Source organism: Serinus canaria, chromosome 2, assembly GCF_022539315.1.
Source record: "Serinus canaria isolate serCan28SL12 chromosome 2, serCan2020, whole genome shotgun sequence".
Taxonomy (NCBI): Eukaryota; Metazoa; Chordata; class Aves; order Passeriformes; family Fringillidae; genus Serinus; species Serinus canaria.
Window position 1 is genome coordinate 130,283,154 of NC_066315.1, and position 27,930 is coordinate 130,311,083.

Below are 27,930 nucleotides of genomic sequence, written 5' to 3' on the forward strand. Positions count from 1 at the left end.
AGCAAATATTCTTACATACATTTTTTAAAGAAATAGTTTTTTAGTGTTCCTGCTGTGTGCATTTGACTTTTAATCAAGCATATATTTTCTCTTCTCCTAACTACAGCTAATCCATCTAACCCATCAATTAAAGAAGACACTTTGGTTCTCAAGATTGGATCTGTCTCTATGGCTCCTCAGGCTGACAACCCTCTCAGTAGAGCTGTGCTCAGAAAAGACATTTATCAGTAAGTGTCAGAGGAGGGGTTTGCCTTTTCATATATGGTCTCAGTAAACTTCATTCTGGGAGAAGTTAATTGATCAATAAAACTGGTACGTGCAGCCTGTAAAAATACTTTTCACATACAATCTTTTGATATTCAAAACCAGGTTTTTCTGATTTTCTTCACTTGTGGGCTTTCAAATCCATTTAGACAAATCAAGTTCTGCTGTGAAATGCTGATGAATAACAGAATTTAAATGTCAAATCACTATGAAGTTTAAACTCACAGATGAGAACATTTTAAGAGGCTTTCTTTTATTCAGCTACTACTAAGTTCACCTTAGAGAAAAGGAAATTTTTAGTGACTTCCAAAGTGTTCAGTAGCCATATAGTGAGAAGGAGATAGATCTTAATAATATAAATGGTAAACATATATTGAAACTGTAGGATTCTTGATGTCATGCAGATCAAAGCTTAAAGGAATGCAAACTTCTAAGGAGCTCTTTCCCAGTAAACACATTTTCTGTGAAAATGTCATGCTCTGGATTGTGTCACTAAGTATGTGCAAACCACACTAATCATATATAGGCAGCAAAACTGGTGAACATATGTAATCAACATGATAAAAGTAATATATGATCCTTAGTAGAGTTGGCACTGTTGCCAGACATGAAAGTAGGGTTGCAAATAATACCAAGTGAGAAAAGTCACAGAAATACAGATGAACAAGTGTCTTATACTTCCCGTTGGTCTGTTTTTCAGATGTGGCAATATTTTTAACTACTTCATAGTGCTCTTCAATAGAAATTACAGACATCAAAATCTTTTCCCAGCAGTAAAACATTTACTGCCTAGAAAATGACAGCAAGTTTTACTTTTGTCAAGACTAGGATTTTTAGGAGACCATGAAATATCTCCAATTTCACTTCTGATCACTTAGAAGTTGTAAGAGAGTCTTTTTCTTCATATTTCCATGTGGAAGCATTTAAATTAATGGGTTTGCTTGTATGTTTGGTTATAGTAGTTTATCCTTTCTTTTTCTTTTTTTTTTTTCCCTTTTGTTTTTAAATGAGCATTTTATCTTTTGTATTATGGAGCTTTCATGGAAAAAGTCTTGCAGCCTGGCACTAGCAGTGGTTTTGGGCAGCAGGGCCTGATCCAGCTCTCTGTGTGCTCATAGATGAAAGAGATTTGTACAGGCTCTTGCTGCTCCTACCCTTTCTGTCTGAGGAGACTCCCATCTGATACCTGCTTCAAGAGTCAGAGACCCAAATGTAAGTTCCAGTCTCCTCATAGCAACAAAAACTTTATCAAAAAAAGCCTGATCATAAAGTGAAATCTGCAGTTACCAGCTTCTGTAAGGTTGTTTCAGTCACTGTGGGGAACTCTGTGATGTTCCTCGTTTGCACATTACAAACCAGTGAGTAAGCAACTCCTTTTCATCTGTCTAAAATCACTCAAGCTGTGCTAGTTAATATTTTTGAGTCTCTAGCTTTGCCTGTGTGGTTTTACCTGAAATGCTGAAATTCAGTGCTTTTCAAAGGTTCTGATGCATTATTTTGCATTACAGTCCTGTGGGTCTTAGATACATAAATGGTCCAGACAAGATTGTGCAGTGTATGGGTTTCATAGTTTGAATGCAGATACAATATGCTCCAGTCCTCCTTTAGGAATCATGACACCAAAAGAGTAAGGTAGAAGTAAGCACTGGGCCAGAGACATCTCTCATCTGACTGCTGCTGGCATTTTGTGACCAGTCTCCCAACATTGTGCTTCCTATGTCTGTTACTGAATTTCCTGACATTTTAAGTGATTTCCTCAGCTTCAATGACCACTCTCCTAATTTCTCATCATCTGTGAAATTATTTCTTCTTCTCTTTCCCTCTGTAATTATACTAGCTTTACTGTTTCTAAGATGTGTCAGAGCAGAGCATCAAGTTACTTTGCAGAGTTTCATAGGACAATATTGAAGTTGATAGTGGGGGGTCTTTTGTTTTTGGGAAGAAGGGAACGATCTTAATCTATTTAAGTAAGTTCCAAGATTTTCAAAGAATAAAAATTAATACTTTTTTAAATTTAAAGTATTAAGATTCCTGTTTGGGGTTGAACAAGATCCGTTTTCTAATTACAAAGTCTTTGCTCTAGAGCAAAGTGTACTTACGGAAGTGTGGTTCAAGATAGCTCTTCCTTGTCTTACATGACAGTCACTGCTGTTAGACAGCTGGAGTTCTAAGTGAAGTTAATTTCACCATTTTTCAGGATTTTTAAAATAAAATTAGGCAAAGAGTTCTGTATTGTTGGGCAGGACATACAGTCTGTATACAAGGAAGAAAACACAGTGGGATATTATTAACACATGATGTTGGATCTAAATATGAGAGTCCTTCTTACAAAGCATTTACCCTTTTTAACAGGCTCATGGTACATGGTACTAGTTAAAAAAACTGGAGCTAATACAGAATGCCTAAAAATTGAGTAGTAAGATGGGCAATGCCACACAATGTGTAGTTCATGTGCTTGGTGAAAGCTTTCTTAGCAAATATGAACAGAGGTACAAGTAGTACAATATCTAGTGTAAGACAGTCTAAAAAAAATCAATTGCAGAAGCCTGTTGGTTACTGAAGAATGAGCATCTGCAGTATTCTAATAATGCCAGCGTGTCCTCTTCAGTCTTTTTCCAACCTCTCTTCTCTAATTTGATGCTGCTGCTTTTAATAGAATAAAAGAAAATAAATTGTTGTCTGAACCACTGTCTTTACAGTGTTTCTGGAGTGGGAATACAAATTTAATTTGTGGTGTCACTTTGCTTTAAACAGTCTTCTGTTTACGCCTGAACAACAACCATATGCAATTAGTGTCACTTTTGTAGTGCTTCATGAGAAAGAAGAATTTTTGCTTCTCATTTAGAAATTGTTCTTTTAGGAAAGGCTGAGAAACATTTTCATGGCTAGAGGCTGAATAGCATTTCCAAACATCTTTTGAATTTATAAATTTATACATGAAAAGCTAAATGTGCTCACATATCATTAGTAGAGTGCCAGTGCATGAAAGGTAAGTTTGGTAGGGCTGCAGATCATACTGAATAAACCAGAGCACTTTTGCCCTGTAGGCTGAAGTGACTCCATCTAGTATGTCTTAGGAAAAGAGCTTACATGCTAACTTGGAGAGAGAACTAAACTGAAAAGGGAATGTTGGAAAAACAATGTGTCTTAATCATTTGGGCACAATTATAGTTTGAGGTGATTATTGGAAGTTGGAAAGAAATGTATTGACAATGTAACTTTGTTTTTCCTGTACTGTATAAAAATCAGTTGTAGAATATTTTCTCCAGTAGAAAATGGACTAATTTAGTTTTGATATTAATATGTAGTAAAGAAAGATAAATGCACCATAACAGCAAATTAAGGACTCCTGAAAGAATATGGTGACACATTTCTCTCTGGTAACAGTAAGAGACAATGTCTCTTTTTAATTTTTTTTTTCCCCTGCTAAATTGTAGGAGCTGTTTTTTTTGTTTGTTTGTTTTAATGGTTTTTCATGATTCTCTGATTCTTAAACTTCAGCTCCAGCTGTATTTGTGTTCCACAAATATTACCAGAACTGTACATTGCCATCAAGAAACTGCCAATTCTGTTGATTGGAAGATTATCAGATTATCAGAAGGCCTTGGGGATGGGGTCAGGGAGCAGATAAAGGAGGGTTTTTGGATAAGAATGCAAGTAAGGCAGTTGCTTAGCCTGGCTAAAGGGAGGGAAGAGCAGTTAATTGAAACTGTGAAGGAGTCAGTCAGAGTAAATTAAGTTTATGCTAAACAATGAAGGACAGAACTATATTTTTGTGGGCTTTAACTACTGGTGAATTTTTAAGAAGTGTGTATGTTGGGAGTATGAACAGTGAATAGCACTAATTGTGCTAAGCTACCAGCAGAGGTAGGCACTATCAACAGGGAAACAGTTGAGAAAACTTCCTCATAAGACCCAGAAATTCTGATTCTCTGACTGAAATAATGAGATGAGGTAGATGCATGGATATGCTTAAATATGAAGCTGAAGTTGAGATGATGTTTAGTTCTTCTTCTGTGTTGGGATAAGGGGTCCATTACACCAAATACTGTGCAAATGCTCTGATGGATTATAGAGGTAACTGCTGATCATCCCCAATAGGGTTGTTTTAGCAAACTGTCATGAAACAATAATTAATGGCATTTTAGAGTGTATCCATGAACAGATAGAGTAAAATATGTTGAGTTCCAATATTGTAGTGCAGAATGAAATTGCTGACAAAGAGCCCAGCGGCTAGAGGCCGATTGGAGGCTGTTGAGTTAAAGTCTTATAAAATCAAGAATAACACTGCTAAACTATCAAGTTCTGGGAGTTTAGGTAAGCAGAATCCCAAGCTTTCCTCAGCTTGCCCAATAAAGAACCTAATTGTTGTCCACGCTCTGGATTCATCATTTTTAAGATCCAAGGATTTCATTCATGTCATATATCAAAGCTTAATAGTCCAGGTCTGAGTGTTCTATGGTCATTTTCATGTGTAGATCTTTCATAGATCAAAGCATAAAGCTGTCTTTAGACTGTTTCCAATTTGTGAATGTAAATGGAAATTCTTTAGACATGCCCCTCCCTGCAAAAACAGCACATGTAAAGAGTTTACTTATAAAAAGGTAGCTGTAGATTTCATTGTTATTTCCTTTAAAATTTTATTATCATTATTATATTATAATTTTTATTATCATTATTTATTATATGTTAAGAAAAGGCTTATTATTATAAGCCTTTTCTTATCATAGTTTTTTCATTTTCATAGTTTACTGGTTTTCACTGCTTAACTCTCAAACATTTGCAAATAGCAAAACAAAGCTCTTTTCCTTATAGAACAGCTGCTATTTTTCTTTATTTCAAGGAACTTCATCTAGAACATCCGTGTAATAATCATGTAATGTCCCTTGTTTGTTAACAAAAATCCATCAGTGAAATAAGGAGTAATAAACAAATTTTTTGACTGTACTGATAGTGCTGGAGTGAAAGGAAGGAAAAAAATGATTCAAGGAATTTCTGAAAGAAGCACATGCCTAGCCAGCAGTCTGTGTGGAAATCTGTTTTTTCTTTCAAATGTGGTTTGGAAAATCAAATGCTTTTCAAAACTTTTCAACAGCACCCACATCTGTAAGCATCTTCTCTTCAGAAATATTTTGACATGTTTATATTTGAAAAACTATACCTTGAAATTATTGTTCAAAAAGCCTGGATTTTCTATAACTTTATTATGCATAAAAAGGTTACTTTTTGATATCTTCCTTTTCAAACCAAATAACAGTTTAAAAACTGTTCGATTTTTGCATAGAAGTTAACATTAAGATAGCTAAATGTTTCCCAGATTATGGACCTAATATGCATAATTTCCTTTTATTGAGGAAAGAACTCTTCCTTTAAAAAGCTGATTATTTTAAAAAGGTTCTATAAAGACTTATTTTCTATTTTACCTATTTTTGTTTTCAATATATCATTGAGATTTATCTGCTAGGCAAATGAGGAATTAGCTAATGCTGACCAGAGTTTCTTCTTCTCTGAATAAAGGCAACAAAGATAAACAGTGAAAAAAAATGTATGCACATAGTTTTTGAGGGAAATGTGAGCTGCTTATTAAATTGTCTGTATGTACCACAGGGAGTTAGGAAAAGCATCAGCTTTTACTATATGGTAAAATCACTATGGTAGTTTTTCGCAATTTCAAAATGATTATGACTGCAGGGTGATGTTTTATAGGAAAAACATTTGAGAGAAGAAATTATTGGTGATTTAAAAAGTATGTATTTTATTCCGTATAAATTGTGGAATGGGATTGTGTTAGAATCCTTTTAAGTTCTCATCAATCTCTTTTAAGGAAAAAAATTTGTAACAGCAAAGATTTTGAAATTGCTCTCATAATTTATTCACTAATTTTTTTCAGATTTCGAACAAAGATGATTTTATTTCTGGAAATTTTTTTAAACAGGATTCTCTCTGCATATAATTTGAATATACAATCTTGTTTCTTTTTGCATTTAATAATCTTTGGAATTAATAGTTGTTGAATTGGGGTGTAAATCAAAATATTCATAGTAACTGCAATTTCTGAATATTTTTCTTTGCTATGGTACTTGATCACATGTTTTTTAACATAAAGTTTTTTAAAGACTTGGGAAAATAATCTTTATCTTCTGTTAGAATCCTATACTACTCTCTGGAGTAGGGCTTGGAAGTAAAGTCTTTTCCTGCTTTACATTTCTCTCTTCTTCTGTGTTTAGCAGAGAGGCAAAAAACCAGAAAATCTGCTTAGACCTTTTGCCCAGCAAAATATTCATGTATATGGATACCATTACATGCAAACACCACTCATAATTAGCATTGGCATGTTTAAGGCTATTGCAGCAGTTATTAATTTAAAACTCTCAGTGGAAACTAATTGTAAAATAACAGCTGGAGCTGCCCATTTAGTTTCAGAAATGTGGCTTGCTAATTATCTAATACCAAAAGCTATTCAAAGCTAAATTTATATTTGGAATTTGGCTTTTAAAATGTTCAGCTTTAACCTTGAAACTTGTTTTTACTTAAAATTTCCTTGAGTTCTACAGAAATCTTCAACATAACTAATTCTCTGAAATACATTTCCTTATAATGTAATATTTTCGTAAGAAAATAATTTTTACTGCTTTGCTTTTCTCTTCAATTGATAAGTTTAATCACTGTGTTTTCCGTACACATACCTACTTTATATTTTTTCTTTCACTTAGTAACTTGATTCATAAAATAAATTTTAATTTCTTTGTGCAGTTCCTTCATAGAAAGGAAATTGAAATATACTTCGTAGAAACATTCCTGTCAAAGAGCAGTGGCATTATGTCACTTAAGCATCCATTTGTTGGTAATCAGGACTGCATTTTTGGAGACCTTATTAAATATGTTAGAGGAAAAAGAAAAACAAGTATGTATCATTAAAGAATGAATTCAAAGGAATAACTAATTAATTTAAACAGATCAAAGTTGAAACACATAGAATTGATAAAGATATTTTTGAAGCCTAGGAATTCTTAAACAGTGCATATATTAAAATATTTTTATATAAAAAAACCAGTGACCTTTCTCAATGATTTATTGTTACTTTCAACTTTGTTTTGAGGACTTAATATACATTTTATCTGCAATGCTCTTCCTTTCTGCTTCTGGCTTGGCTGAGGTGTTTGCATGACTGGGTTCTTGTCACTAGCTGCATCCTGTGTGATTTAGAAATGAATTGGGAATGGGTTTCCAGGCTCCCTTTAAAATGGATTTTGTGTTCAGGAATTTCACAGGTTGGACAGTTTAGTTGTGAAGAGCCAGGCATCAAGGATGCATCTCTTCAAAATGGAGTCTACAAAGTCTATGTCCTTCATATGATTTACTGTAGCATGTATTCCATTTCTTTCATTTAACATGATGCCATCATTAAACAGCTTAAGGTCAGATGTAAATAGCAGTTTTAAAGTAAAACTTCCACAAGGGCATTGCTGACTCTGCTTTGCTCATGTGCTGTTCTTTGTTCTATAAAAAGATTTCTCAGCTGTGTGTGATCTTAACTACTGTACCTTCTGCAAAGTTCAAGGTTAAGTTAGAGAAACACAGCAGGCTGGACTTAGACTTTCCTTGGTCTTCTGATACTTCTTGCTGTCTCAAATAATGTTTTAACACAATTAGTATTTTCTATGTGGTATATGCAGAGCTAGCCATGTGAAATTCATACAACCTCAGTTTTGGAATCTGTAATATGTTTAGGGTGACTGAGTGGAGGATAGATTAGGATTCTTTCATTTGTGCTGGTTTGAGATGCTGTATAACACGTTTTTTCCTGTTTCCTCTTTTTCCCAAAAAACTACAGTTCTGCTGTGGTGAAGGCCAATCAAAATAAAATCAAACAAATTGTTTGGTTTTTTTTTTTTTTTTTTGTTAGTTCTCATCCTTTTAAACTTTTTATTGTATTCTAGATATGTGAATGCTCATTTTCCTAACTTCTTGCCTTGATATTTCCTAGTCCTAAGATTCTAAATACTTGTTATGCATAGGGGTGTTTTTTTTCTTGCGACCTAAGCTTATTGCAGTTATTCTCATCTTCTCCCTAGGAAGCATAATTTCTTTTCCTTTTTTTTCCCCTCTATGTTTGCACATTTTTACTGAACCCCTCAGAAATCTCATATCTCTTTCTCTTTAACCAGCACTGAAAACTACCTCCTTCATTGAGATCAAGTCTGTAACTGCTTTCCTTAACTATAATAATGCCCCTTTCTCCCATTTGAAAATATTTTCCAAACTGTTAATTCCTCCCTAAGGCAATTCTTGTTTTACCACAGGGGAGAGAAAACATGTCAGATATTTGAAGAGTTCTTTGAGTAGAGAGGTCTCTCACCCTCCCATCCAAGCAAGTGATGTGCAGACCAGCCATGCCCAGTGAAGGGACTGAAGGAGTAAAGTGTGGTCCTGGGCTTCCTTGGGGCTGCCCAGAGTGGGGTGAATGTCATGTCAGTTTTTTGACATTACTTTATCCATGATCATTGGGCAATTAGTTTTGTGCCCATTTAAATTGTAAATGCAAATTTGAACTCTTCTAAGATCTATTTCTTCAAGGTGTTGCTGTTTGTACTTGTGTATAAGGAACAGGCTGAGGGACTTCAAAGAAATTAAAAAATGGTGGGGCCATCAGGCAGTTATTTCCAGTGAGGGTATTTTCCTGAGCCTATTTATTGTGTAGGCACACAAGGATTAGCCCTGGCAAAAAGCTGTGTGTTATCAGCTTAATCTGCCATCATGATCTGGGCTTTTGAAACAGCACAGAATTTGATGCAGTGTACTAAGAATTTTTAAATAGTTCTCAGATTCAGCATTAACATTATTAAATAGACTGTAACAGTTTAAAAAGGCAAACAAGAAAGGGCACAGAGACAAAGAAAAAACACATTAAATACCACTTAGAAATCCCAGAATACCTTTCACAGTTTATGTACTCAGCAACTTTATTACAATGAAAAATTTTTCAGATAAAACTGGGAAATGAAAGGTAATCTGAAAGATGGAGTTATTTTTTATATGAGTGGTGTTTTGTGTTTCATGTTTTATGTGATAAGGCAATGTTATTGAAGGTTTTACATTTCTTCAAGTTACATCCCTTTAATCTTTTTCCTGAATAAGTAGCTTTATATTGGGTCTGTTACTGTAAAATACAGGGGGGAATGAGGGGAGGTGTTTGGGTTTTGTTAACATGGGAGAAAATAAGTAACTGGTTCTTACAAATTAATGCCACCTTAAGAGCTGGAGTGGTTCCTCTGTATTAATTACTGGAGTAATGTTCCTTTGCTTTACACAGACTCCTTACAGTTTCTTCCCAGACTCTTCTTCACTGATTCTTAAAATATAGGATAGAATTCATATATCAAGGTTGCTTTTCTGTCTTCAGTTACTGAAAATTAACATCTAAAGTCTTGGCTGCAGTAAATAATTCATTCTAAAAGACCTGAGGAGAGCTTTTAAAACTCTTTATTCTATAAAGTTTTCTTCTCAACTGTGAGTAAATATATTTTCCATCAGCTCTGGTTTCAACAAATGCTTTTTGTTGAAAAGTATTTTCCAATAGCATATGAAGCAGATTTCTTTGTAGTATTTTTAATTCTAGCAGGATCTCAAGGTAACTGTAATGCAAGTTGTGTGCTTCTGTTACTGAGAAAAGCATATCCCCTTTGTAAAGAAGCATTTGTTAACTTCTGTATACAGATTGTGGTTCATTCCATAAATACTTGTGGGTTCTCTGATGTCCCTCACAGGGTTTTATCTATGACAAATTCATACCACAGTTCTTAAACTGCATTTTGGATAGAAGATTTCTTTCTTTTGCAAAACTGTTTGCCAGTGTCTTTCATTTAATGCTTGTAAGTATTTCAACTTTGGTTTTCAATTATTTAACAAAAAGGATTATCAGAAATATATAGAATAGTAACATGTTATTTTAGCATATTTCTCTATGGGATACTCTTCCAAGCTTCCATGGCAAAATTAAATCCATGTTACTGTTATCCTGAGCAATTCAAATATTACTGTTTAAGTGAGCATGGTTCCTTGCTCTTAACTGACTTTTCCAAGAGAGTTTCACTTAGCTCAACCACCTTAAGTATGGTCAAAAGTCCTGCTTAATCTTTGTTATGTTTAAGGTATTGCTGTGCTATTAAACCTTATTATGCTGCAATAAAGAAAAAAAGGAGAAAATAGAAATTGAAAAGCCACATACAGTGGGTTTGTTTTGCATTTCAGAAGCTTTTTTTTTTTTTTTTTGCTTGAGAAAAAAAAATTCCATCACTTCTTTTTAAGGGTTGGTTTGTAATCTTATGGGCTTTGTTAGTTGTTGGACACAAAGATAAATGTACCATTCTTCAGCCTCTCAAAACATTTTTCATGCCCACTGATATTTTTGTTGCTAAGGTTTTGGTTTTTTCTGTGAGAAGGCAATGGCCAGCACTGGTATGTTAATGGCTAACACAAGTGCATGTTGAGAGTAATAAAATACAGAGATAGTATCAGGCATCTCTGTTTCACTGTAAATGGTTGGCATAAATCACAGCTACTCCAGTTTTCTGGCTTGGTATTGTGTGTTCTTGAGCACTAAAAAATAAATGGGTGTGGAGGTCGTACAAATTGGGCATAGGAGTATCTCTAAATAGATATGCCCTGTACTTGCAGGATAGGAACAGAAGAGGTTTGAAGTCTTTCTGATAACCAAAATTATTCTTTAACTATTGAATAGTATTATTTAATCCTTGTGAATAGTATTATTTAATCATTGTATGTGACAGTTTTTCAAGAAACAGGAAGCAACTTGTAGATGAGCCAATCCAGTTGTAAAGCAAATTTAAAACTTTTTAAGGTTGGAAGTGTATAAATATGTGCATATATGTATTCAAGAAAAATACAGAGGAATGCAATTCTCTGGCATATCTTTTTTAACCCACTGTATTCAGACAGCTTCTTTGGTTGGTTTTTCCATGTTTTTGGCATAGTAAAAAAAATGCCTGATATAATATGTAACTGCAAATTTTATTGAAGTTGTTTTCTAAAATTAATTTTTTTAATCTACATTTTGTATTTCTCACACACTGCAGCTCATTAGAGTGTATCTGATTATATTTGCTAAACTGGAGTCAAACTACAGATGATGGAATTTGCTGTTTTCCAGATGGGCAGCCTATTTGTTTGTGTGTTTGTATCTGTGCAGTGTCCTTGCAGTTTTTTTTAGCTCCAGGCATAAAATTAAAGCTTTTAAGTTTTCTTTATAATCACCACCATTTAAATATTTGGGCTGCATCATGGAGTCACTGAACTACCTGACACTGGGACCTGAGTCTTCATGGTCAATATTGTGAGTGCACAGTGATATTTTAAGTAGATTTGTATCTTTTTTGTTTCTCTCTTTGCCCTCCTTCAAATGCATATTAAGTAATAAAACTCCCCTTCAATAAATTTTGTTAGGCACAGATTCATACTGACTTAGGAGGTGCCAGTAGTCAGTTAACAAAAGTCTAATGGGGTTTTAAGGAAGAAAATATACTGGCTTTTTAACATGACAGGTAATGTATTTCAGAATTACTGTGGAGTGAGGTTTTATATCAGGAGAGTTTTCAAGGGATATTGAAATAGACAAAGTAGTGCCAGGACTTCAGGAAGGAGAATTAAAGGAAGGTTATTTTTAATACTTTGTTATTGACATATTGTAAAATATCATATACAGTACTTCAGAAAAAGTTCCAGCTTGCCATTATGAATCTGATAATTCTAGAAGAAGAAGAAGAAAATACAAGTGGCCTCTTGAGAAACTAATGTAATCAATGCCAAAGATAAATGTCAATTGACTTAGAAATTTAAATATTCATGTTTTGGAGTAGTTTCTTGTATTGACCATGCTATAAGCATTACCAATGGCAATAGACATGCTGAAAGTATGCATTAATACACATTGTTTAGTGTAAAGGAAAAGCTGGTATTTATTTGTTTGTAATGTTCTTTTCTGCTTCAGATACAATTTGATTGATTTCCAGGTATGATTTTGATATACTGACACAGCAGCAAAAAGAAATTGTGTCCCACATCAACTTATAAAACACACTGAGGACACTTTGCCTTTCAGCCTCTTCCTTATACCAGTTTGTATTGCACCATTTAGAGAAATTCACATATCAAATAGGAAGGCTGTGTTCAGTGAAACTTCACCTAGGTGAATTTATAGAACATTTGGAAAACTGGAGATATTGTACCACTTAGCTAGATTTATCAGTTAAACCAACGTGAAATGGAGAAATCACGGGATTATTTCTCTGAATTCTATGGTAAAGCAAGTACCCACCAAATATTTAAAAATCTGAAGTGAAGAATCCTTTGACTGCCAGGCAGCATTAAGTTCTGAGATAAAATTATTTCTACCACAAAAAAAAAGCATAAAAGTCTTTGGGTTATTTTGTATTTTGCATTTCTACTAGTACCCTCTCCAAACTTCCACTACTTAGAGAAACTATATTCCACTTGTTTTTTTTTTCAAGGAACATTTGGCATCCAAAAATATCATACAGACCTTCCACTGGAATTGTGCATACTTATCATTTATACAGTCTGTCAAGTGTATATTTATACAGTGCTTCCTGAATTTGGGAGAACGTTTCAAAAGTATAAAGAGATTCCTCAAACTGTCTAAACATTAAACAGTATAAAAATTAAAAACTGATTTTTTAAAGTTCAGACTTGCTCTTGCTGTTATTTTTGCTGAGGAATTTAAACAATAAGATTATAGAAGTAATTAAACAGATGACATCTAAATGCACAGCTGCAAACTTCAGCTTTGTTTCATCTTACACTTTTTTTGAGAGAGACCAGAATTACTTCATAGTTTACTAATACTGTACCTTGTGACCATAGGGTCATTGATACTGTGTTGCAGAGACAGCTCTAGAAGACAAGTGCACTGCAGAAGTTCTTCAGCTTCTTTGCAGGCAATTACTGTCCTGCAGCCCTTGTAGCAAGGGTCTACTTTTGTATGTCTGGTCACCTCACAGGATATGTAGAGCATTTTTTGCCCCTAGGACTAAGAAAGGAAACAAAGGCCAAATTTTTTGATGTGTGATCTGCTGTAATTCCTTTCATGTGATTAGTAGCTTCTATATGGTCAGTGCACAGCTACCAGTCCTGACCTTGGTGTGGCCCAGTTCAGTAAAATCTGTTCTTCCTAAAAGGATAGCAAATGGAATTACAGTAGCACCCACCTGGCACCACCACTGTAATTAATGAGCATGAGGGGGTGTTGTTTTTTCTTTTTTTTTCTCTGTATAGGTATCTATTGGGTTTCAAAATAAAAATATTTAACTAGTCACATAAATAGAATAAATAAATAGCATATCAATTTTAAAATTGCAATCACTAATTTTTATTCATATTTTGTAACTTTGCATTCTTAGGATACTCTAAAAATGTTTTCTGTGCAATTACTTACATTGACAAAATCATTTTGGCTTTATGCCCACAGTATAAATTGGTAGACTGTTGAAGAGGTTGATTTTGTCATTTAGAGATATGTACTAAGCAAGTTTAGAGAGAAGAGCCTCTCCTGTTTTCCTTTGGCATGTTCTAGCCTTGCAAAGAGGGAAGCACATCCCATGGCAGGCCAGGCAAAGGGTCTGCCTAGCCCCAAACATTCTCATGTCCAACATGTGGAGACCTGGCACACTCTGCTCTTCTGCACATCTTAGACTTGTCACCTCAATTCTTAGCCAAGACAGTGTTTCCTGCTCCTTTTGAGAGGGTCCACCACACATGGAAAATAGGCACAAACCATTGACTTCTCATCACCAGATTTATTCTTCTGTCTTCAAAACCAAATCTCTCTTCTCTTGCGTTATGATAGCTCAATGAATGTTAGTCCTTTTATAAAATGGTTTGGGATTAAATAAATACCTGTGTGACTCAGTAGTTGCAGTTGATAAAACTGGTAAATTAGAGGACACATGTTAGTTAGAGAAATGTGATTCTAATTTTACAGTTTTTCATCTCTGAGCAATTAGTTTAAGAACTGAGGGGTTTTTCTGTGTTGTCTGTTTTTAAGAAAAAGCTGCAAAGCAATTGCAAGGGAAGACCTGTCTGCTTCAGCTTGGCAAGAAAAAGCTGTGCTGAAAAATATTAGTAAAAGAAAATAGTATATTTGGATATTTTAGGGAAAAGTTTGGTTATTACTATAATTCTTTTCTGTAGAAGAGTTATTGCTGCACAACTAGAAAAGTCTTGCAGCAGAGAGGAGATAAACTGTCTTTCTGACTATCCCATCTACATATCTCAAAAGTGACTTTATAATACCTAGCTTGGACATTTTTAAGGGAAACACTTGTGTGTAGAGTACTGTGATGGCTTTGTTGAAGATCCTGAATACCTTCTCTTAACGTCATTCTCTGTCAGGAGCCATGATTGTCATAGTAGTAGATTCTGTACTGTGCTTGAAATATCTGGAAGCTTGGAGTGAATTCAAATTGCAGAATTCAAACACCTTTTTAATGGTTAAATTTTCTAAACATGTATCTAACACATCCTTAAACATGTATTTAACACTCTGACACAGAGAAGACTGAAAGATATGTTAACAACAATCAACTGAAATCTTAGTGCTCTTTTATATGATTATCTGTTCTAAATGATAGTGAGTGTAGATGCTTTGTTCTATACACCCAGTTGGTTTTTCTTCACCAGATGCTTTGGCATTCATGTATTGGATCCTGGTTTAGGGCATGCTTATCCATAATTGATTTTTTTTTTTTTTTTTTTTTTGTAGTTTGGAACTACTGAGCTCCCACCTGGAATTCATTGTGTTACCTAATGATCTTTGTAGCTATTTGTTGTTGTATCCTCTCCTTTAGCTTTTTTAACACTTTCACCGGTTCCTCTCTTCTCAGTGGTACTTATCTCTGTAGGTATACAGAGCAAAAAGGGACCAGTCCCCAAGAGATAGAAGTCAGAAATTTATCCTTGAAAAAGAGGAAAGTTACTTGTTACACTTATATTTTTGCATCCCTGTAGCAATTGTTTGAAGTAGTCTAGTGCAATCAGAAGAAAAGTTTGCATATGTTTCAGTTACTGGCCTTTTTTTCAACACAAGTAATCTACCTCTCAGCTGATTTGTGCCTATGTACAGAAATGATAAACACTACAAAACAGTATAAAGTTAGAACTTATGAGTGTTGCTGACTGCAAAACATACTCCATTAGAATGTAATTTATAACTTTTTCCTTTGCATTAGGATGTTATGTATTTGTGCACTATGTAAATTTAAGAAGGGGTCAGTAATTTTTATTTTGCTTATAGAGCTATCACTGATGTTTTCTTTTTACAAGAGTTTACACATATGAAGATGAACCCAGGTACCTTAACCATTCTTACTTAAAGGAATGTGTTACCTTCTGCAGATAATGTTGATGTATCTGGCTGTGCAGATCTCAACACTAGGGCTAATCAGACAGAATTCAGTTTTCATTGTTAAACAAATTCCTGTAAGCAGTAGTATCATTTGCTAATCAGAAAAACATTAAGCAAAGTAGTACTGTACTCAGTTTATATTTTCATTTAATAATACATTGCTAGTACCCAAACCAGAGTATGCTGCCAGCAGTTATGGAGATGGCACAGTAGCTGTGTTATTCTGAGGCTGAGCTGGAGAGGGGAGAAGGAGCAGCTGCCAACAAAGCCAGTCATGTGTGGCATGGTTCCTGGGGAAAAGAGGCAGAAACAGTGAGAATTGGAGTTTACTGCTGATGGCATTTGAAAGCCTGCTCTACTGATCCAGACTAAAATAAATTGTTTCCAACATCCTGGCAGCCATAAAACACTGTTTGTTACACCACAGGTCTCCCTATGGACAGATTACAGGGAAAGCAAACCCTTGTCCTGGAAGATGTGTATCACTCAGTATGGCAGAATATGTACCCAGGATTTTGTGAGGACCTTCTCTTCTTGCCTAAAAATGTCTCCTTCTCTCTTCTTGCAATGTTAGAATGTTCTTACCTGCTTCTTTTCTTTAATTTCAGCCTTGGTGCCCTGATTCTATGATTCTTCCTTTGCCCAGTATTGTGCTCTCCTTTTCTTTCTACTTCTCATTCTTCTTTCCATCTTCCTCACAAAAAATTTAGTATCTCCAGATTTAGGCACATCCAGGACTTCTATCATGGGAAGTCATGCTATAGGATTTTTTTTTTATTTTAGTACTTTGATTATGTCCCTATTTGTTGTGTGATGTTGGGGTAGTTCTGTTTCTCTCTGAAGGGCTCAAGTGTTTATTTGTCTGTGACAAAAAGACATATAGGTATCTATTATACCATCTATTTGGTATATTTAAAAAACCAGAAAAAGTAATTGCCTTTTTTTAAAAAGCTGATTCCTTTCTGAGGTTTTGCTTATAGAAGCTCAGCATTCTCAAAGGCCAGTATTTTCTTGGTTTACCACGTTTTTGTTCAGTGTTCTTCTTAACACCTCTAGCATCTCATTCCAGATGGAGTCCATTGTGTCCCTCAGAAACACTTTGCTTCAGTTTCCCTCTTTGGTAAAATATATTCAATGGTTTTGTCAAGGAGGAAACTGTATTGAATTGAATTGGGGAAAAGGCAGTGAAGGTGCATTAGGTCAGTGGTGAATACTGCTGTGATTTCTACAGTAGTCAGTCACATCTTATGTGTAGGTGAGGGGCTTTGAGACTACATCTAGCCTGGGACTTCACAAACTTAAGCAGAAGAGGAAGGAGTCCTTTTACATATGTGCCATAGGTTAATATATATTTATCCAAGCTTACTTTCTGTTTCCTTTGTAAATTAGGATAGGAAGGATCTTTTACCACCAGGCAAAACCTTTAATAAGTAAAATTTGGGTAGATAGGTTCATTATCTCTATACCTGGAAGCAAAAATCACTGCACCCAGAGATCCAGTAAGTACTAATAAAAATTAGCTGTTATGTGTAAAGTCTGCAAATATTTCTTAATTATTACATAATGTGTAGTCTTTTACAGCTATTTTCTGGCTTGTTTAGTTTTTTGTAGGTCTCAGATGAGCTGTAAGTGAATAAATTTAACTTCTTTACTATGGGTCTCAGAACTATGCTTATTCAGCAGTATGTTGTAACTGGTTCAACATGAACTGCTTCTTAAATAAACATACAAAAAGCCTGACCCACAAAAAATCAATTTTAAAAAAAGAAAAACTTTAAACCTGTGTTTCCTGTTACATTCTTATGGTTTTCTTTGGTCACTTGTGATCTTACTGTATTGTTGACCAACTGTTCTATTCTGCACCACCTGCCCAAAGATTAGAGGAGATAGTGAAGTTGTTTCCAGAAGAGGGAAGCAATTAAAATCATAATCCCTACAGTACATTACAGCTGCTAAAACATCACTTATACTGGAGATAGAGAAGTCATGAATTTGGCTAACTCTGTTTTCCGGAATTTATTTGCTGCAAGGATTTTAAAGGGTTCAGAGTTCATACAAAGCACATGTACTTATTATTAGGCCAGGTTTGCTGTGGTTTAGCATACCTTCATCCTTCTAGGAAGTATACAACTAATAAATTGGAGACATACTTAGGAAAACTGTTGATATGGAAAAACCAGAAATGAGTGCTTATGTAAATCACTGTTATGTAAATTGTTGATATGGGAAACTAGAAATGAGGGCTTATGTAAATGCCTGTATATATATATTACTTATTTGGGAAAAGGCTGTATTTTGATCCTTGTATAAAACTGGCATGATGCAATTTCTCAAAGCCATAATGAGCTTCATCAAAACATCAAGGCATTAATTACTAATCCTTTTATTTTACAAGTATGTGTAAAAAATGTGTTTCTTGAAGTGGGTTATCTATAGTAACAGAGTAGGCTTGAAATTCAAAATTGTATCTGAAGTATCAGAAGAAGAGTTTTGTATTATATATAAGAGATTGTTAATAGTAGGATAATGCAAGTATGAACTTTTATATCAGCATGAAAATATTGAAGCTGAAAATATTAGGCTGTAATATCCCAAAGTGCATTAAAAAAAGATGCAGCAGACAAATGTGATACCGACAGCGCAGCACAGGAGTACCTTCTCTTTAAATAATACCCTTGTATATTTTGCTGCACCTAAAGATTATTTGCCAAAGAGTCATTTTGTTGTGGTTTATGTTTAAATAAGTAAATTTGTAACGGTAAGAAAGACATTGTCACAGTGGGGAGTTTCAGATTAGTGCATACAGACACATTGTGCTCAAGGAAATTGGTTCACGAGGTCATGGTTAGCTGAATGAGTCTAAGGAATATCTAGGTGAGCCTATTGCAAGTTATCAAGCTGCTCATAAAAGAATGAAAAATGCTTACTGTGAAGTAAAGGGGAGAACAATCCATTATGCACATAAAATTAGTATCATATTCTGTTTTATATATGCAAGCAGGTTTCCAAAAATATGTAATTTGGTGCTTTAAGTAATATTTCACAAAATAAATATTCCAGTATTTACTTGTATTAGACAAAGTATGAAAATAGACATTGGATCATACAATAATCTACTGTGGTGGGGTTAAAAAAAACAAACTGCATTCATATTGATGAAATAATGCCTTAGAAAGAATAATAAAAGGCACAGTGGTTGTGGTTAGACCTCTCTGTGTGGAAAGTTGACAAATACATTCTTAAGTTTTAAGAAACCACATTTAATTTTGAAATACCGCTACTGACATAACAGATTTTCAGTGTGTTTCTACTAAGCACTTAAGAAAGTTATAGGGACTACTGAACAATGCCATCACACTGCTACACCAGGAATGACTTGATCAAAATGGCTTTCCTGTCATCCACATGCCTCTGTGGGTACATATGATTAATTACTTAATTTTCTTAATTGCTAACATACTCCATTGGTAACAATAGCAGCGTATTAGCAGTTTCAACTGTTATTTGGATTTGGGCAGCACTGGGATTGCACTTCGAAACTGATTGTCTACCTATAGTTTGCATACCTGTACTCTTGAGTTTGCAGTTTGGGGTGTGCTACTTCAGCAGTTATTTATGTTTAGATTTTTAGCATCAAATTCACACAAATTGCAGAATTATTAATTTCTCTGTGAAGACAGCAGCTGTATACTAAATCATCTTGGCCCAAGACCTTGAATAGAACAGTAGATTGGATGTCATAAGCAAATAAGAAGCTCAAGCTTCAACACAGATCTATAAAATCAATAAAAGTAGACTACGATTTGTGGTCATAGATTGAAGGAAAAAAAATTAAGATCCCCTTGCTCCCTTATTTTGAAAAGCAGCGATAATATAATGGTGGATTTTTGTTATAATATCAAATCAGCAGTGTACAGAAGGCTGTATTGTTCCCAGTATAGAAAGGGCAAGAACTTTTTTTTAGTATTTCCCATTGCCTGTTAGCAGAAGAGGAATGGCAGTAGAAGATTCCTCTGTTACTGATCGCAGGTAAAATTGAATGGTCACAGCAGCCCCCACTCATTTAATAGCTCTTGAATGTTTTGTTGAAGTTGAGTCTGACTGTTTCCAAAACTCAGCTCCAGAATGAAGTACTTTGTAAAAACTAATGTCATAGACTTTAAAGGAATCCACAAGGAATGTGGTTCACTCAAAAATGCTTTTTTCTCACTTGTTAGAAGAATTTTTATTTAAAAAACTCTGTGCTGAAATACAGTGGTAAAAGGACTGAATTGTTTTTCCATCATCTTGGAGTATTCTTTTTAATTTGTGTTCTTTGATGAATTTGAGCAGTGGGACAGTTGGTTATACTTTGTGGTCAGACTGGTATGTAGCTGTTCTTTTTGAGGACTTGAATGTGACATCCTGTATCCATTCAGTAGATATGAATCAGTCCTACTGCCCCACAAGGCTGCTTGTGTAAATCTGATTGGACGTGCAATGAAGTTGATGCATTGATCTCATATCAACTTTGGTACATTTAGCTAAATTAAGGAATATGTTCATTTGCAGATCTCCCATTGAATTCCATAGGAAAGAGGCAGATGGGTAATTTGAAGATTTGAAATTAAAATAATGCTTAGTGTAGACAAAAATGGAGAAATTGGTACCTTCATTTTGTTGATCTGGATCTTAGCGAATATCTGGTTGGTCTGATTGTGACCTTTGGTGATTTCTTTTCCTTTTTTTGACATTACAGGAGAGCACTAAATCTAGGAATTCTTCGAGACCCTGGATCAGAAGTTGAAGACAGACAATACCAAATAGATCTTCAATCCATCAACATCGGAACTGCTTTTTGGAATCAGTTAAAACCAGAGAAAGAAAATGGAAAAGGAGGGGTTTTGACAGAGACTGAGAGAAATTCTCAAAATCCAGCACTTGAATGGAACATGGCCAGTAGGTAGGGATTTTTTTAAAGACTTACTCTTTTCTGAAAATACCTAGCGCAAACACTGCAAAGAGCATGCTCAGTATACCTGAATCAAATAATTCAATACTGGTTTTGCTTTACATTGCAAACACATTTCCCTGGAGTTTTGGGATACACATTTGAAATGCATCTTACTGTTGTTGTTATGCTGTAGTTACTGCCTAATTACTGTGTCCTTTGCTTCCATTATAAGCTCTTCTCCAAGTTACTTACTGTCTGTACATAAAAATAATTCCAGGGCTGAGACTTCAGCTTGTCAGTCTCTATAAGTAATGGGAGGTTCTGTTTTGGGATTTTTTTGGGGTATAGGGTGTGTTTTGGTAGTGGTGTATTTTTTTTCTATTTTTCTAAACTTCTTTTATTTGTATTTTTACAAAGCTTGAGTAAAACCAGCTTAGACATTTCTAAATTAGAGAGGGATAAAGTAGAACATTTCCTATTGATTCTAAACTGGTTTTTGCACTTCTGTAACTAAAACCAGATGGATTTTTGAGAATTAGATATTTCAGCTAAGTCTCCTATATTAGGTATTGTATATGTGCACACAAAGCCCCATCCTCTGGTTAAACAGGGTTGAAAGACAAAGCATGCATACACTTGCCTGCTATTTTAAATGTTGATGTTTTCAGAAATAAAATTGGAGGGGGTAATTGGTAATTTGTGAAGGTTTTAAATATTTATTTGGGTTTTAATATACTTTTTTATACTTAAAAATTCATGCAAGTAGTTTAAAACTAAATTTTACAGACTGTGTAGCAGATTTCAGTTTTCAAACTGGCAGGAATAAGGTCTGATGGCCAAGAGCAAGCTTTCAAAAGTAATTTTGTGGATTTAGAAGCATTTCTGCTAGTAAATGCCTCTTTGCCCATACATTTAGCTATTTATTTTCATATACAAGTCCTTTCTATCTAATTCATGCAGAAACAATCTGATTTTTATGAAATGTGCATAATTTTACGGTTCCTAAATATGACTCCTATCTCCATTTAGGGATGAGTTCCTAAAAGTGATAAATAGGCAGAATCATCTAGAAATAACTATTTCTGGTTTAATTTTCAGAAAAATGGGAGATGAGAGGACTCAGATTTTTCTAAAAGTAGGGCAAGTTGTAACAAAGGCTACATGAGGATGGCACACAGACTGAGCTTTGTAAGTGATGTATTGATGCAAGGCCAAGAGGGCAGATAAGCTCACTCTGGAGGAGAGCATGCAGGAAAAAGATGTGGTCAATAATAAATTCCAGTTTATCATTGAAAAATAGAGGGCAGGAAAAACAGTTCTAACCAAAGAGATGATAAAATGACAAGGAGTCACAAGAGTGCAGATAAAAATTTTAACACAGAAATAGACTCTGATCTTATTAAGATCATGTGGTTCTTTACTGTCTTTTAACGATTTATCTTTTTAACTCATATCATTCCATAGAGGTTTTTTATTTTAAATTCCTTGCCTTAAAAAAATGTGTAGGAACCTCACAATGCACCTGGCCTTGATGTTGGTCAGGTGCATTGTGAGGTTCTTTGTCCCAAAATTCCATGTCCACTACAATATCTTGAAAAATAAGATTCCGTTAATTTCGAAAGGACTTGCAGCCAATTTGCAACTTAAGCTAACATAGTAAAACCAGCCACTGAGAGATTGGCTTTCTTTTTCCTTGCCATTGTTGGCTGAAATCCTACTGCCAGCACACTCTGGTTCTGAGCTTTGTGGTTATAGATTCAGATAGGAAATTTGGTTGGATTCCTGATAAGCTAATAAGGCAAGGGAGGCAGCTGTTACAGACAATCGTGAGTTCTCTTTTTGGTTTTTTTTTCCTATAACTGCTTGGACATGCTTCCTCAGCAGACTTCCAAAATTAAGTTTTATTAGAATAAGAATAAGTATGTTTGGATTAAAATTGCTTTTGAATGAATCTTCTACTCTACTTTAATTTAGAACAGTTGTAATTAAATACATTAGATTTTCCTTTCTGGTGTGCAATTACAGAATTTTAGTTCCAGCTTGTTTTCAAGAAAAAATATGAATGCTTTCTTACACTTTTGGATTTAAATGTTGCAGATTTGCTAAAGTTTTTTCAGGATCTTTGCATTTTTGCTTTTTAGTTATCAGTCAGTTTTGCTGTATCTGGGTTTATTTTATGACCTGTGGAAGTGATGTGTTGAGAACTGGAAGAACCTGCACTGAACTCTGCCATCCATGGCACTATTTCCAGCATGCACCGAGGGGGTGGCTGCTGGATGTTTTACATGGTGCTTACTGTTTCCAGGGTTAAGTTTGTCTTAATATTTACTGCAAATAACACAAAAGCTTTATGCCTTAATCTAATTTTGATACCATTTTCTAGATTTCTTTAAGTTTCTTAGATATCTTTAACCTGGAATATAATGAATGATTTTTGCTGAGTTATTTTAGGGTTAATTTCTTTGTTTGGTTTTAATATATTTCTGTTTATTCTTACCCAGTGCTCTGGTATATTAGGATCACTGCATCTAAAGATTCTTCTTTGGAATATATTTTCCTCATTTTTGTAATACTTTAATGCTATATGGGGCAGTATAGGATCTAATCTATACCCAGGTTTTTCAGTTACTTTACAGAAAACTTCAGCATAGATGCCAGCCATGCCTTTTCCAGTCTCATTTGTAAAAGCACTATTGGATTATTTAAAAATAAAATTGCAAAAGTTTTTTAATAAATTATATTGTAATTTATTTTACAATTGAAATTTGGCCTCGTTTTAAAAATTTGCGTGAAAACCAAACCATTGTAAATTGGAGATCTATGGATATCACACAAACAAGTATCTGAAGGTTTTTGACATAATTTATCATTTAAATGCTTTAGCAATCTTTACTCTGAAAGTAAATCCTTTGAATTTTCACCCTGCTTTTTCCAGAGTTCAGTTCCTCTAGTACTTAATACGTTAAGGAGTTGTTTCCTCGCCCCCCCCAACCTTTACACTGCAGTTTGGAAAGTCGCTGTCATACTCTAAGGCTGAGTTGTTGAATACTTGCAGGTGTTTCATGTAAGATTCTTCAAGAGGGGCTATAGTGAAATGCTGGTGTGATGCCTCCTGTGTCTCTGCAGGTCATGCCAAGGAGAATGGGGGAACTGGAACTATCTGGTAGGGTGGATGCAGAAAAAACTGTCTAGATGCTGTGTTGTACTGAGGATCGGGGGTCATAACTCTTTCCATTATGAAATGTTTATACTTCACCATGGATGTTATAAAAAGCTCCCTAATGGTGTAATATATAAAAAGAATACTGGAAACAGTCAGACAGTTCTAATAAGGTTATGTACAAATGAAACCTGTCCACATTTATTCCCTTTACCAAACAGCATGTGGGGAACTGGGAGTACTTAACCGAAAGAAGTTTTCTTGATTGAAAACTGCTTTTTCAGCTTGCAGATCTCCTCCTCCCTCTCCCTCCCCTCAATGGAAAAAACAACAGCCCTGAAGGAAATAAAGAAATATATCCTCTCTTGAGGCCTCACCCCCATCCCTGTGCAATCCTTCTACAGCTCCCAGCAGCAACTTCTGCTTCCTGCAGCCTGAATAAACTTTGTTTAAAAAAAATAATAATTGAGCTTAAACGCATTACTTCTCTGTGTGGTAATGAATTGAGTGTGGCAATATACTGCGTTACACTTTTGTCCTTGGCATACCACCATCTGGAACAGCTCTCATGGAGTACATCAGGGAGCCAATGATCTGTTGGACAAAACTGAACAAAATACCATTGCAAGGATCCTCAGAAAGGTTTCCTGCAGATTTTTCTTTGAATAGCTTTCATTTGTATGCTTTTTTGGAAAGTTCTTGGCAGCTTGCCAACTGCTAATGATGAAAGATTAAAAAAAATTGATCTCTAGATCTTTGTATAAGGAAGTAGGGGCATTCCCCTTGAATCTTCTGGAATAAAATGTAATGCATTTTTTTCAGTAATTGATTTTAATTGCTGTCTTTTGTGGTACCTTAAGTTGTGCTTGTATTCATACTGTACAAAGCCTTTCTCAATAACATGGGGTGGTTTATTTTTTATAATAATCCACAGCAAAGAAATGCTGCACAGCATTCTTCATAAGGTAGAAGTTAGCTTTACTGAGGTCTTATAATACAAAAATAGTAATTCTTTACAGCCAGGTAGTGTACACTTATTTTTTTAAAAAATTTGGTTATTAGATGGTCCTCAAAATATTGCTATAATATTTTACTGTCATGTGACATGTCTTTGCAACACCTTGGAAAGCTGAAAGGATGTGAATTAGTCATTAGTAGTTAAATATCCTAATACATTCCTAATACATTTGTATATCAGGGATTAGCTGATTTAAACAGCTACATGGGAAGCCTGCAAGAGAAAATTCTTTCATAAGTCTCAAGTTAACATGCTGTCTTAAATAACATCTTTTGACATTTTGCATGCTTCAACACAACTAGAGAACACTTTGATTTTGTGGCCTATTTCATGCTAGTATGTTTTTTTCTTTTTCACATCACAAAATTCTCCATGAGGACTCATCTTTCTGTAGCTAGTAAAATTACATGGTGTAAATGTGCTTTTGATTGTTATTCATGTATTGAATGTATACAGGTTTCCTCCTGACTTAGTGAACTTTTAAGTATATAAGGACTTAAAGTCTAGATTCAATAAGGTATTATTAAGGAAAAAATACAATTAATAATAAGGTAAACATTTCCAAATGCCACATCTAGGTTATGTTTAGCTATTACTGGCCGTGTTTTCTGTTTGTTTTGTTTAGTGTTTCACACGTGAGAGTCATAGTAGTAGGGCTTAGTCCTACTTGTGCATTTTCTCAGCTTATCCAGTCTCACATCATCGCATCTCTTTAATTAGGGCAACATCATCTCTTTGGCAGTCCTTCCTCTTTGTATAAATTCAATGTGCTTCTGACTGGATATAATCAAACACTGATGATTTGATTTGATGTAATCAAATGTTGTTGCTCCCATTGCAGAATTCTGTTCTTCACATTTTTTTCTCTCTTCTTCCCACAACATTCTTTGTCATATTAATCATTAGATGTCTTTGCTTTCACAATACTTCCAGACCCCCTGTCTATCCATTTCTCTTTTCATGTCTTCTTTCATTTGTTTTGACTCATCTACACTCCCTGCTTATCAGAACTCTTCATGCCACTTACCAAGACGAACACGTTGAGTGTTTCAAAGAGGCACTGCTTTGTTCACTCCTGGTTGAACATTCACACTGTTATTGCAATGCTTTATTCGAAATCCTTCAAAAAAATTCATTTTTAGTGCACTGTAATATAAAAACCATGAGACAAGTTGCCACTGTATGGATATTGTTAGCCACGCTGCTGTTCGTAGTTTCCCTTGACTTCCCTGTCTGTGGTTGTGTTTTTGCTTATACTTAAATTGTAAGCCTTTGAGGACAGAGAGCATTTTCGCCCTGTGCTTTTGCAATGTGGATCTGTGGTCTATAACAGGGTTTGTGTTATTGTGCAGATAAAGCCCAAATTCCGCACTAGGGCACCTCCAAACCTTATCACAGTTGCTTAACTGCCTTGTTCCTTTGCGTTAGCATATGGTCTTTCAAATGCACTTACTTTTAAGTGTAGATGATCAACTGCTTTAACATCTTTAAAATACTAGCTTTTCCTTTTTTTTCCAAGACAAATATATAACAGATGCATAAATGAACCACGGAATGAATGTGCTGCAGACATAGAGCCATCATTACGCTCTTCACAATCAAGTTTTTTCATAAGCTCATGTGGCGTACACCTGTGTTAAGTTAGCGTTGCACTTAGGTGCAGTGTGGAAGACTCAATAATTCAAAGTGGAATTTGTTTCTTTGTTCCTTTTGTACTCTTTCTCATATCCTCTCCCTTCATTATTTACTGTGCTCTGTTTGCCTTCTGTTTGTACTTACAATTATTTTCCTAATACTTGATTTGGCTGAGGTTCAAATTCACCCACAAGAAATTCAGAAAGTAGTAAGTGGAGCTGGACAGGGATAGCTCATAAGGATGATTTTAAAAATAAAATAAAGCAGTAATCAATGTATTTTACCAAAAATGTCCTTTAAGATGCAGTGTACTGGGTATCTACTAGTATGAAGTATGAAAATTAAGAAATGGGAATATGCATAAGCTGAAAAATAATATGATCGGTGATTGAAGAGAGTCAGTTGAGGGTTTGAGGTTCAACAAATAACTTGCTTTTACAGCTCTGTTTCATATATTAAAGTCATACTTATTAACATTCCAAGAAACTTCAAGTAGAAGTTTTCTAGTATAGTTATAGCTGCATGTTCTTTCATAGAATTGTTCTTCTGTTTAGCTCTTTCATTGTCCTGAAAGAAAAAGGCATTTCTTTCTCATCCATTGAGAAGGGGAAATAGGAACTGGGTAAAAAATAATTTGGTTTGAATCTAAAATGGAGGTGGTGGCAGGGAGAGAAACAATTGTAGAACTCCAAAATCTAAGACCATTTTGAAGACCAATTGAAGATGTTCACTAGCCACTAACAAGTCTGATTTCTAGTTTGGGGATCTAATGAGATTAACCCTGTTCTAAAAGCCATCATTAGAGCTCAGCAGAGATATAGCTGACCAAAATGTTAAAGCTTTTAAGGTAAGACTGGTAGTTTTCTCCACTCACTGACTGGCTTATTCTTAAGCTGCACGCTTCTTGTGGTAGTGTGCAGCCCTCTCAGCAGTGAGGCAAAAGTTTATTAGAGTTGTGCTCTGCCAATACTAGGTCTGTGGCATCTGCTCTTAACTTTTTTTTACTGTTGTCCTAAATAGATTTGAAAGCTTTAAGGCCTACCTCCACTGTGTAATTTATATTCCCTTATAGATCATCATCCTCACATCCTCTACATGTTTTGAGGACACTTAAACTTTTAGTAGAATTTGAAGCATCAAAATTGAAATATCCTAAGCACTAAAAAGAATTCTGTATCTTCTGCAGTATGAATTTTGTATCTTTTGCAGTAGACTGAATTCCACCTCAGGTTATGATTTAAGTCTTGGCTTACAAACCATCAGCATTTGAGATTGTTATCTTTTCTACAAAACCCATTACAGAACCATTACTAGACTATGCATCACAATACCCCTTCTTAATCAAGAGATTTCAATACCTGTTCTGCATGCAGTCAAGTAATTTCTGCATAGACAGGCATATAAGCATATTGGTTAATAACATTAACATGATAACTCTAGCTGATGGTACGGGCCAATTGTTAATTGCTTAGTTCATGTCT

The 27,930-nt window shown here is 34.8% G+C and overlaps 2 protein-coding genes across 8 annotated transcripts in view; one reads left to right on the plus strand and one right to left on the minus strand.

The window, feature by feature from the left end:
* The window catches only part of VPS13B (vacuolar protein sorting 13 homolog B), a 430,054-nt gene that overhangs the window by 256,152 nt on the left and 145,972 nt on the right, over positions 1–27,930 (plus strand). For all 7 annotated transcript variants that reach the window (XM_018912403.3, XM_030234395.2, XM_018912397.3 and 4 more), the window contains 2 exons: positions 107–227; positions 20,442–20,645. In XM_018912403.3, the coding sequence (XP_018767948.2) occupies positions 107–227; positions 20,442–20,645 (325 nt within the window). The remainder of the gene's footprint in view (positions 1–106; positions 228–20,441; positions 20,646–27,930) is intronic.
* The window catches only part of PABPC1 (poly(A) binding protein cytoplasmic 1), a 688,709-nt gene that overhangs the window by 169,371 nt on the left and 491,408 nt on the right, over positions 1–27,930 (minus strand). The gene's annotated exons all lie outside the window — the stretch shown is intronic.